Source organism: Diospyros lotus, chromosome 6, assembly GCF_014633365.1.
Source record: "Diospyros lotus cultivar Yz01 chromosome 6, ASM1463336v1, whole genome shotgun sequence".
In the NCBI taxonomy this organism is placed as follows: Eukaryota; Viridiplantae; Streptophyta; class Magnoliopsida; order Ericales; family Ebenaceae; genus Diospyros; species Diospyros lotus.
In genome coordinates this window covers 11904091-11916793 of record NC_068343.1, presented here as the reverse complement: position 1 = coordinate 11916793, position 12703 = coordinate 11904091, and the positions used below count along the sequence as shown (strand labels likewise).

The window sequence follows — 12703 nt, the reverse complement described above, 5'->3', positions numbered from 1 at the left end:
AGTTTAATTACCCGACTCGGGTTGAATGTACCAATTAAACTCGTTCCTGGTTAATTTGTCCAATTATATTTATATATAATGTACCTGGGAACACTTTTGATCCGAATAATCATATTTTTCATTTTTATACTATATTGTTTAGGGGTTGGGGGGATCCCAACCACTAAAGAGTTACACAATCAAGTTATTGTTTGAGCATTACTGGTATTAATAGCCTTATCGGGTTTAAATGGCCAATCAAACCCGTAGCGGGTTTAATTGGCACATTAAACCCGGTAAGGCTATTGAGCTCAGTAATCATATTTTATTTAATATTATTTTATATGATCATATAACGAAAGAAGACTGAATCGTATTTTGGAAATGAATTTTTTTTTTGACACATTTAACTATTATGCTAAATGTAAATTATTGTATGCTCTGTGTCGTAGGATATGTCAGGTGGTAGACTTTAAAAGCGAGGTGGTCATGGCCAATATAGGGGGCGTTCCTCCCTTAGTACTTCAGTTGGCCGAGGTGAGAGCGGTGATGAGGGTCGTCTGTCTGCATTCACTGGTACACCCTTTGCCCCATCTTCTGTCAATTCATTCATTGCAGTGCATGAACCCTCACCCTAAGAAAATATCTTCTTAAGGGATGCTTTTTTGGATGATGCTGTATTGAATATTGGTCGAACCACCACCACCACCCAGCATACGTCTACCTCTTCAGGAGGTGTACCATCCACCCCCCACACCAACGTCTACATCTTCACATGTACCACAGACACACATCAAGTGATCACGCCTAGGGGCACAGACTCGTATGTATTTCTTGTTTCATAAACACGCATAATCCTCTCTTATATATTAGGAAAAGGGTTTAATAGCAGTGTATGTGTATTTATTTGTGTGTATTACTAATTGTTGTGTGTTATAATAGGTTTAGTAATCCTCAATGTGTTCGTAAAATTACAAAAATAATTAAGAAAAAGTTTGATCATCCGACTTACTCATTTGCTAAAATGGACCCAGCTCTAAAAGAGTTATGGTTTGGAGAGTTTAAGGTACTGTGATCAAGTTCTACTTATAAATCTTACAACATTTTCAATTTTATCATAGTACTACATTTTCAGTTTTATCATAATTGTTATCACCATAACCATAAATTTGCAGAAACTATACGCATGGGATTCAAAAGATGAATATGAAATTCACAAGTGTTTCAATAAAAAACAAGTGAGCAATTAAAAAATATGTTGGCTGTCATTAGAAGGGATCAAAGTAAGAAGCCAGATTGGATTGGTGTAGATATCTTCGAAGAAATGAAGAAATTTTGGAGCACCGAAACTTATAAAGCAAAATGTGAAAAAGTCAAGAAAAATAGAAGTTCTAAAGTTGGAGGAAATGTTCACACTTATGGTTCCATACCCTTATCTGAGCACAATGATAGATATGTATAATCACAAAACCTATTTCCTTTTTCCTTTATTCGTTTCACTTAATTATTTTTCTATATAAATATAGTTGTATGAATGACTTTTTTCATTACAGATTAAAGAACATGGTGTCGAGCCTACTACATCTTATTTATTTGTGATGACCCACAGAAAAAATGGCACATCAGAATTTATTGATAGAAAATCAAAAACTACGTATTTATGTACACATTACTTATCTTGTTACAATTTTAATATTTATGAAATTGGCTTTCCTACCAATTATTCAGTAGCTAACCACAACTTTTGCAGGATGAATTTCAGGCATTGCAGCAAGCAGCTTTCATCTCGAGCACATGAGGAGGGCCTAGTCTAAGAGGATGAAAGTGATGGTGCCCAACACACACAGCCAACTATTGATGGTTACGCTAAACCGTGTGAACAAAATGTAATTATTCCCTCCGACTGTGGACATAAGGTTATGCCAAACCGCGTGAACAAAATATGATTATTTTCTATGGTTGCAGATGTAGGGTGCCGCCGAACCACGAAAACAAAATATTGGTATTCTATTATTTGCAAAACGAAGGCCTTATGCCCGCGATTTCAGCAAGCGTATATATGTGGAATTTGGGAGCCGCGACATTATGACCAAGAAACCCGTTGTCCTACTTATTTACAAAGGTGCGAGAGAACAAAAAAGCATGGAAATGCGTGCACAAATACAGAATAGTTCGAACGCAATAGTTACATAGTTGGAAAAAATTACGAAGATTGAGCAAGGGTTATCCGCTGAATTTGTAGGGCAAATTACTCTTTCAACCAGAGCATCCGGTCAAAAGAGTAAGGAGCAATTGATATACCCAACAAATATCGATAAGTAAATGCGAAATAAATGCATGTAAATACAAGATAAGAGGGAAAATTAAAGCAAAATTGGAAAAATGCTTGGGGCCAAAACCCCACTCGGTTTGGTGGCAAGAATTGAGTAAGTCTCGGTTCAATGGAATCGAGACCCACTCGGTTCCTCTGTTCAAAAGTGGCCACACCTTGGTGGCCACAAAACCGAGTGGGTCTCGGTTGCAACCGAGACCCACTCGGTTTGCATAGAGGCTACACAATGGTAGCCATCAAATAGTCTCGGTTCTTAGGAACCGAGTCCCATTCGATTCTCAAGAGTCCCACTTGTTTCGTTTGAGCCGAGGCCGAAGCGTTCCCTATAGTCTTCACGCAAGAATAGTAGTCGCATTCAAATCAATCTTGATTCTAAAGAACCGAGAGGCACTCGATTCCCTTGAACCGAGTCTCACTCGGTTGGCCACAACAGAGTGGGTCTCGGTTGTAATTAAGAGGGGGCTTTCGCCCCCCACTCGTTTCATTAAGGGGGCCGAGAGGCCTCTCCTCTTATAGAATCGAGAGGCTCTCGGTTCAAGTGGTGGCCAAAATGACTACAACCAAGACTCACTCGGTTCCTTTAAACCGAGTGAGTCTCGATTTCAAGTGGGAGCCAACCGAGTCCAACTCAATTCTTAGCCTTGTGCTACCTCAAAATCCCGAGTGGAATATGCCCAAAATATGCCATCTGTGAAGCTCCAGATGGTTGCCACGTGTCCCCTGGGAATCTCGAGGATGAGTGCCACGTGTCCCTCACCCCCTTCTCTATAAATAGGAGGCTTGCCTCTTCATTAAGGGGATTCATCTTGGGAGGGACAAGGACTCTATTTTGCTCTCAAGCATTCAAAGGGTCACTCGATTCTTAAGGGTCAGTCGTTACTAAAGGCCAATTATTACTCAAGGCCAGTCGGTTCTAATGAAGACCCAGTTGTTACTCAAGGCCACTCGGTTCTAATGAAGACCTAGTTGGTTCTTAGGAAGACTCAATCATTACTCAAGGCCACTCAGTTCTAATGAAGACCTAGTCGGTTCTTATGAAGTCTCAATCATTACTCAAGGCCACTCGGTTTTAATCAAAACTTAGTCGATTTTAATCAAGACCTAGTCAGTTCTCCAGCCAATCGATTTTAATCAAAACCCAGTCAATTTCAATCAAGACCCAGTCGATTTTTTCAGCAATACCATTAAGATCACTTGGTTCTCAGGCCAGTCGGTTATTTGAACAGTAATATTCATGAAAGAGCAACTATTCATCAGCATAAACATGAACATTTATGCACATATCAGTAATGCCATACATAATACCTGCGACATGCATTGGGCGTATTTATCAGAATGTTGTTTGACTTGGTCGTCAGAGGGCCCGCGAGGGGAATTCCCCCGTGTGGCCTTCTAACTGTTGTTGTGACCGTAGGCTAAATCTTGGACAACTTACCCTTAGCCTTGGAAGAGCAATCTATTGAAGACCCCCTCAGGGCCCTCATATTGCTTGTCACACAAAGACCTTTTCAGGTACCTCACAAAGAAGATTCTGAAGACTATTCCAGTCCCAAGCCTTGTTGAATTCCAACTCCAACCCAATCCGGATCCGTTGAAGCCTCGCGAATAATACTCTGGACCCTTGACATTGATGGATACTTTTGCTCAGGCTGATCCCTAGATAAATAAATATTATTATTATAACTTGACAACAAGAGATATGTTAGTCACGAGATCAAGACGATGCTCAGTTTCGATCATTAGAATCTACCATGGATGGTGGCCAATGATGCCTTTCCAAAAATGGATAGTCTTTTTCAAAAAATTAATTTTCAGATTTATTGAGATTCAACCATGAGATCATTTTGGTTTTTTATGTGGGTCACAAGACCAAGACGATTTCAATGGTTGATTCTAATAGCTATAATTTTGCATGGATAGTGGCTGGCAATGCCCTTCCAAAAATGGGTGATCTTTTTCTTAAAAAAAAAATAATAATTTTCAGATACATTGAGATTCAATTGTTAGATCATTTTAGTTTTTGGATATGTTAGTCATAAGACTAAGACGATTTCGATGATCGATTCTTATCATCAGAATCTACAATGGACAATGGTCGATGATACCCTTCTAGGTGAGTGACGGCCAACAAGTAATGGCCAAAAAAGAAAAGAAGACGAGATGTAAGAGAGAGGGAGGAAGCAATTGGCAACTAGCGACTAGTAGGGTTTGGTGGGAGTTTGGCTCGCTCTCACGTGCTTTTTCTCTTTTGATATATAAATTTTAATAAATTTCTTTATTTTTATAAATAATATATTTTAAAGGCTCTGATTATATATCATTACCATATTATAAATCATGGTTAGAGATAATAATAGAACTTATACAAGTACCAGGGGTGGATCCAAAAATTTATGTAGGGAGATAATGAATTTTTTTTTTTATGATGTAAAACTGTACATCACAGATTTTAGGGTAAGTTGTAATTTTGTTTAGACTAATTTATTATTAAAAATTATTTTTTTACATTAAAAAATAATTTTATATATTAAATATTAATTTTTTTAATATAAAAAATAATTTTAACTGTGAGTAGATCCACCCCTGAACAAGTACCAACTCTTTTATCTGTCTTTTTGCTTAGCATTTTAATTCATATCTCTTAATTTGCACTTTAAGATATTTTGTTTAATTTTATTTTTATATTGGTATACTTAATATATTTTACTCTAATAAATTTATATTTATAACTTAAATAATTTCACAATAATAATTTAATAATACAAGAATCCGTCAATAATGCAAGCAAAAAATTTAAAATAATAACTACAATATTTTTATTTAATATATTAAAAAATAAAAAATACCATATTAGTTTTTTAGTGAGGGTGAACAATATAAAATACCATAATTAAGTTAAGTTTCAAATTTAGGAGAACATGTTTGATTCCATTTTTTTAAAATCTATAAATTACAATATAATTAGATAAAATAATATATGCACACACACATATATATTCAAGATTAAGGTACTATAGCCCTCACGGACATAGTACGAATGGTTCACAAAGTAGAAGATTGTACTCAAAGATGCAAGTTCGAGTCATGACAGCCGTAGTATGGGAGTTTCATCTTCTTGTGAGAGTGATTTCTTGTGGATACTATGTACTGTTCCTCTTACTTTGGAGGCCGTTGTATATCGTGATTAACTCTTCCCACGTGCGTGGACCCTTAAGGTGAGAGCTTTCACTTTTTTTTTTGCACCCAAAGATTAAGATACTATAGATAAAAGACCCTATCCATATTTAATCATTATTTTAAATACTTTATTTGTACCCTTGTTTCTAACAATTGCCACTAGGTTGGATACCCATTATATTCTAAGTGCTACCTTTGTTCTTGTTTCTTTTTTTAAATAAATAATTGATAAGGAAACCTTACCCTACAGCCCAAGAAAGTAATACAATCTTCGCGGGACAGAAGTCGAATTACCAAAGTACCCCTCTCTCTTTTCCATCAAAATCAAAACCCTAACTCCGACCGAACCCAAGACGACGAAGAAAGCAAGAGAAAGGGAGGAAATGGGGAAAATTCCGCCGGCACTGAGGACAGCTCCCTTTCCGGTATCCAATTTGCTCAAGAAGAGTCCCTCTGTCGCCGTTGGATCGGGAACCCCAACCCAGCCTCCTCCGAGGGACCGTCACTTTCCTAGGAAAGTCTCCAAGAAAAAATCAGCTCCCTCCACGGCCCGAGACCCTAAACCCCCAACCGTCCCCTTCAACATCCCCAGTCACTCCGATGCCAAAGCCCTCGCCGACTCCATCACGGCTGAGTCTGCCGCTGCGTTCTACCTCAAGTACCACAACTCCCACCTCCAGTCCTTCTCGGCCGTATCGTCCCTCGACGACTCGATCTCTCACCTTCGGGAGATGATCAAGAACAACCCCACCTTCTCGCCCGACCGGTCCACCTACCACGTTCTGCTAATCCAGTCCTGCAAATTTCCCGATTCCACTCTCAACAACGTCCGCAAAGTCCTGTGCCTCATGGCCGCCGCTGGATTTCCTCCAGATAAGGTCACCACCGACGTCGCTGTCCGCTCCCTCTGCAATGCCGGCTGTCTCGACCTCGCGCTCGAGCTGTTCAAGGAGTTTTGCCTGAAGCACTCTCCTCCGGATTCCTACACCTACAATTTCCTCCTCAAACATCTGTGCAAGGATAGGCCTGTCAGTGTTGTGAACAATTTCATCAAGGAAATGCGGGACTGCTTCGGAATTAAGCCCGACCTCGTTGCTTACACAATCTTGATTGACAATGTCTGTAACAAAAAGAACCTCCGCGAGGCGACGCGGTTGCTGGAATTGCTGAGTGAGGATGGATTTAAGCCGGATCGCTATGTGTATAATATAATTATGAAGGGTTATTGTATGTTAAGTCAGGGAAGCGAGGTGTTGTGGGTTTACAAGAAAATGAAGGAAGGAGGAGTCGAGCCTGATTTGGTGACTTATAATACTTTGATTTTTGGGTTGTCCAAGTCTGGAAGAGTTAAAGAAGCAAGGAAATATTTAAATGTGATGGCGGAAATGGGCCATTTTCCAGATGAAGTTACGTACACATCATTGATGAATGGGATGTGCAGGGAGGGGAATGCTTTGGGAGCGTTGCAGCTGTTGGAAGAGATGGAAGCACAAGGATGTAGTCCGAATTCATGCACTTATAACACTCTGCTTCATGGCTTATGCAAGGCAAAGTTATTGGGAAGGGCAATGGAATTGTATGGTGTGATGAAATCGGGCGATATGAAGCTCGAGACAGGAACTTATGGGACACTTTTGAGGGCGCTTTGTAGGAATGGTAAGGTTGCTGAAGCATATGAAGTATTTGACTATGCAGTGGAGAGTAAGAGTTTGAAAGATTTTGCTGCATACTCAACACTGGAAAGTACATTGAAGTGGCTGAAGAAAGCCAAAGAACAAGGGCTTGCAGTTTAATTGGTATTTTCACTATCTTGAAGTAAATCTGTCAGTCCTTTTTTTCTTTTTTTAAATTCCTTTGATTATTGGTTTATCTTATCATTTAGTAATGTAGCAATTGAGTCCAATTCTTCTTCCATAAATTTTGGGGAACAGATAACAACCTTCCACCTATATTACTCAGTTGGTCTTAATATGTTTTAAATAAAAATATTCATTTGAGATTCTAACGGTCCAGGCTCATTTTGGATTTTAATGTGTATATGTTTTTTAGTTCATTTTAAAAATTTTAGAACATGTATAACTGATATCTGGGTTCTAACAATTTTTGAGTTCTACATCTGCAAAAATGATTAGCGAGTTAGAATTTTATGTAGCCAACCTCACATAGTGGGATTAAGGCTTGGTATGTTGTTTATTTCTGCATAAAATTACATGCAAGTGCGCTGTAGAAAAATAAGGATCGTAAACTATGTTCTTATTGGTGCTCTGTTCTCTATGCTATTACAATTTAATTGAACATATTTCTAATTAGTTCATGTTTGCTTTGCTTGTGGGAAGAAAATAGACGGACTCTGGAAATCTCATATATTGTTTGGTCAACATATACAGATTATGGAATTACTCTTTGACTCCTACTTATTCCATAATCCTCACATGAAGGGAAAAAAAATTTAAAGCAAAGTTTTTATTTTTAAGGGCTAATCATGAAATAACCCAATCCTTGTCGCGAATTTGCAAATTTATCCAATCATTTCAAATTTGAAAATTAGGTCCAAATTGGCTCAATTGGGTGTAATTTCATTCAACATGTAAAATTGATTTAGAAGGAGTGTGTTCGTGTTGACTTGGCATGTCATGTGTCATATAATAATAATATTTATGGACCCACATGTACACAAGTTAAAAAAAAAAACAGCGAAGATGAACCGATCATCGTTGGTGGTGGCTATGGTGCAGGGCAATCGATAGTAAAAAGGCATCGGTGGTGGTGGAAGGTGAAGAGGCAAAGGAGTCGTCGGTAAGGGAAGACAAATTGGTCGAATGGACGGATGGTTGCTGCTGCAACTAAAGAAGAAGATGGATGATCAGAGGCATCACCGATTGGAAAGACTATGACTGGAGAAGACGAAGCGAGAGGTCTCATTAATAGGAGAAGATTGACAGTCAGTCACGATGATCGGAGAAGGCACGGGAATAGTCGTGATGATCGGAAATGACAACTACTGTAGTCGACGACGACTGCAAATGAGATTGCGAGGGGCTGACAGCGACAATGAGTGTAAGGGGCTGATGGCGATTGCGAGGGGTTGACGACGGTTGGCAATGTTCAAGGGTTGCAAAGGATGGAGGGATAATTTGGGCATTTTAGAGGGTGTCTTGTACGCTCCTGGCGAGATGTTCAATTGATTCGAAAATGTATGGGTTAGGGGTATAATTGAAATACTGAAAAGTTCAGGTGGTCACACGAAAAAACGTGAAAGTATAGGGGGCAAAAATATGAGTTTATCCACCATTCTTAAGTTTTTTTATTTAACCATAACTCACCTCTAACAACCTAGGTTAAACCAAGGTCAACTAACCTTAAGACCCAAACTCAAGTTACATTTTTTCTTTTTTTAATTTATGCGTACATATGGGTCATATAAATATTATTATTATATGACACCTAACATTTCAACTCAGTATGAACACTCTCTCTAAATCGATTTTATGTATTGGATAAAATTGCACCCACCTAATTGCTAAAATTGAAAGGATTGGATAAAATTGCAAATTCACGAAAAGGAATTTTTATGATTAGCCCTCTTTTTAAAACGAAGTCCTGATCATGTAACTCTCAAAAATGGCATTACAACGTAGAGATTATGGTTTTAACCACTAATGCACCGGCACTTGACTCTGTTGTTAATTTGGGAATTTCTGCAATCATTGTAGCTTAATCTTCTTTATCACATAAATTCCTCTTAAGGCTTAAATTTTCGTCCAAAGTTTGAATTTTGACTTGAATTAGTTAAAGCTTATTTTTTATATGCAATTTCAGTTGAGCTCATTACTAACTCAATTATTTGTGGGCATCTTTTATTTCTTAATATAAATGGTTTTATATCTGTTTATCTTTTATGTACGTTCTGTTGTTTATTACTAGTGTTGTTACTATGGAGGGAATGTTACCCTTGCTCTGTCCAGGCTTGAAAGAATATGCTGCCATAGACCTATTCGTTTTTAGTGGGACATAAGGAAACAGTAGAAGTTAGATTTTTCCTGTGCAGATAATAAGTCACGTGGTAGGAGAAATGACATTAGAAAAAAACTATTATCTACTTTCCTTATATTTATCTTTTCTGCATCATTTTACTTGGTGATCAAATGAAGAAATAGAGCCCTTTTACATTTTCTTTTTCTGCTCCCTTTCCAAACCCATTAAGGAAACAGTCTTCAAGTTTAAACTATGATGCTGGACTTTTCTCATAGTGTCTTCTGCTTCATGAGTTCGAGATTCGTTTTTTTGTCCAAACGAATGGCTCATGAATTCTGAACCTTACAATATAATTTGAGTCAAATTGCCCAACACAGGACATGAAAAAGATTATTCTCCATTTATATTTTAACATTGTTTCCACCCATCTTTTTGTGTTTTAATCCCTATGATCTGTTATACTCTAAAAGCTGCCGGTACCAGTGGTCACTTTCTCCACTCATCACTTCTCAGTACAGAGACAGTAGCCTCTGCATTCTGCAAAACACCATGTTTCACTTTCTTCAACACATTGTCTTTCATGACTTAGCACTATCACACAATGACATAACACCTTAATACCCACCACAGACCATAGGCCACCTGCCTCCTCCCAACTGTCCACCACCATCACTGGCCTTGGTGCTGACTGCATACAATTGCCACCTCTAGCCCACATACTTGTAATCTGTTACTCCAGAGTGGAAAATTTTTACATAAATAATATTATGTTATGCCTTTGGAAGGACTTGGGTGGGTTGGTGGACCTCATTGAGTAAAGGATAGGAAATGATGTCATGGCTACATTTTGCTTCTTTAAATGTAGATCAAGTTAACTTAATTCAAGCATCTAGAGTCTTAGAATATAAAAGTCTTGTTTATATATGATAATTGGTATTTATGCGCTTAGATGCATTATCAAAACATCTGGTGTATCAGGGTTTAAAATTATTGTTTATGTATGGTATCATATATTTATGTATTTAGGTATATTGGCAAGGTATGATAGCTGTAATATCTTTCAGTACAAATACAAATTGTGACAACCCTAATTGATTGTTTAATATTAAACCAATTTTATGTAACTTTAAGTGATATCAGAGTAGGCAAAATGTCATAGGTACACACTTCTCTGTTAACACAATATTAAATAGTTGCATGTGTTTGGCCCCAACTATAGAGGAAAGTCTATCTGGCGACATGAGAGAGGCAGTTTGAGTCAATGTATCTTCTGTTTTCACAACTTATCTTGAATAATTGTGTCTTCTGTTTTCATTTCCATTTGATGGAAACCTGAAATTGACTCCCTCCCCACCTCCGTGAATACGCTTCCCTTCTTTATTTTAGTTGGAATTGGCGACCTTTCTAGCATCTGTTAAGCTTTAGCTCCAAATGTTTTACTTTGGATGCTCAAGTTAGGCTTGGAGCTTCATTTTCCTTAATGGTCCAAAAAGTAAAATAATAGCCCAATTTACAAGTATTTACTCCAGTTCAAGGTCCTAGGAGGGTTGGATGAGTGCAATTTTATTGCATGTCATTCTTAAACAAGAACCTATAGAATTATGGCTCAAATCTCAACCACCAGATGCTTTTCTTGTATCCTGGGCATTGTATTTAGGAGTGTTCTCAGCTCTTGTTGACTTTATGTTTAGGAGGCCTCAAGGGAGCTTATTTTTGGTAGTCATTGGCATCCTTCCCCTAAAAAAAAAATAAAATAATAAACTCAAAATTCCATTCAGACCCCATAACTCTTTGGATGTTATGAAACAAGAAATAGTGCACTGGTTCCTAAATCCAACGGAAGTCCACACTTACTGTCTCAAAAAAAAAAAAAAAAAAATTGTGGATCAGGTTGATCAGCTGTTTATTTATCAACCAGACTTTTGAGGCAACTTGCTCCTTTGATAGCTATGCTACATGACAAAATAGAAAATATAATTCTCAGTTTTTCTATAAATTGATAATAACCTGAAATGGATTGTATAATTTTGTTTAGCGTACATGCTCTCTCCCCTTCAATTTGTAAGCTATACGGATTCATAGCTGCTCAGTTTTGCTATTTGTATTGGTCCTTTGTTGCTGTTTCTATTATTGTTCTTACCTTTTTTATTTGTCAGTACTAAGCTAGAATTGGTTGAGATTTGCATTCCTGTACTGCTGGTAAACTAGCAGTTGATTTTCTTTCTACTAGGTTCCTAAGAGGCAGGGATTGTGGTAATCTGCAATTGGCTTGAATGGCAGAATGGTAAATGAATTTCCCTTGGGAAACCAAGAAAAGGGCATCCTGTTATGGCCCTAAACCTGGCACAAAGCATACCCACTAGATTGGCACTGGAGCATGCAACTGTATTGGGAAAATGCAACAAGCAGGAAACTGGGACCATCCAAAGGTTGCCAACTACCAGCCAATATTAACAAAGCTTTCGGGTCTGGATCCAGCGTGAATTGGGGGTGAGCAATCTAACCACCTAGAGGAACGCAACCATTGAGATGCATCGGTTTTGCCACCATGCTTAATTGTTTGGTTCGGATCTTCTGTGTTGGAAATTTGGTATATGGTCCTTGATCCGGCCCTTCAGCATCGATGTGCAAGTACATATTTCTCATTGCACCTGGAATGGTCAGGTGCGATAGGTTTACACATCCAAGTTTGCAAGTATGCTTTGAGGGAAAACTTATTGATGACTTTTTTCTTTTCTTACCAGTTTCTTTGGTAACTTGTATTCTAGTGTATTACGATAAACTTGTTCAATTGCAAGCAGCATTTTGTATTCGCCATGCTTGAAGAGAGAAGCATTTTGTCTAATTTGCATGACTGACTCATATGAATGATTTTCACAACTAGATATATATATAGGGTTGCAATTGAATTGAACCAAGCCAAGCTGAGCTCGATTCGAGCTTTAAACCTTGACTTGAGCTGAAGCTTGAGGACAGGGTCAAGATCGAGCTTGAATTTTTGTTTTAAAAATAACCTAATAATTTGATATGTAATAATAATATCAACATTATAATCAATAAATATAACTTCAAATCAAATCAACCTGAGAGGGAGGAGTTGTGCGGTGGCGGAGAGGGAAGGGGTTGTGCGACGATGGAAAGGGGTGGCAGAGGGGAAGAATGCAACAGCGGGTGGTGGTGGTAGTAGGCGACTGCTCTAGTGGCAGAGAGGGTGGTGGCGAGAGGCTTCAATGGCGGGTC

The 12703-nt window shown here is 38.1% G+C and overlaps 1 protein-coding gene across 3 annotated transcripts; it reads left to right on the top strand.

The window, feature by feature from the left end:
* The first annotated feature begins 5814 nt into the window (after positions 1 to 5814).
* On the top strand, positions 5815 to 12295 carry LOC127804591 (pentatricopeptide repeat-containing protein At2g17670). Of its 3 annotated transcripts, none has more exons than XM_052341465.1 (2): positions 5815 to 7284; positions 11675 to 12295. In XM_052341465.1, exon 1 carries the CDS (start codon positions 5872 to 5874, stop codon positions 7279 to 7281), a length of 1410 nt encoding a protein of 469 aa, XP_052197425.1. In that variant the 5' UTR covers positions 5815 to 5871; the 3' UTR covers positions 7282 to 7284; positions 11675 to 12295. The 3 variants fall into 3 exon arrangements, with proteins under 3 accessions (XP_052197425.1, XP_052197424.1, XP_052197423.1); XM_052341464.1 differs by lacking the exon at positions 11675 to 12295 and adding an exon at positions 8224 to 11668; XM_052341463.1 differs by having other exon boundaries at positions 5817 to 7284; positions 11694 to 12295.
* Positions 12296 to 12703: the final 408 nt, after the last annotated feature.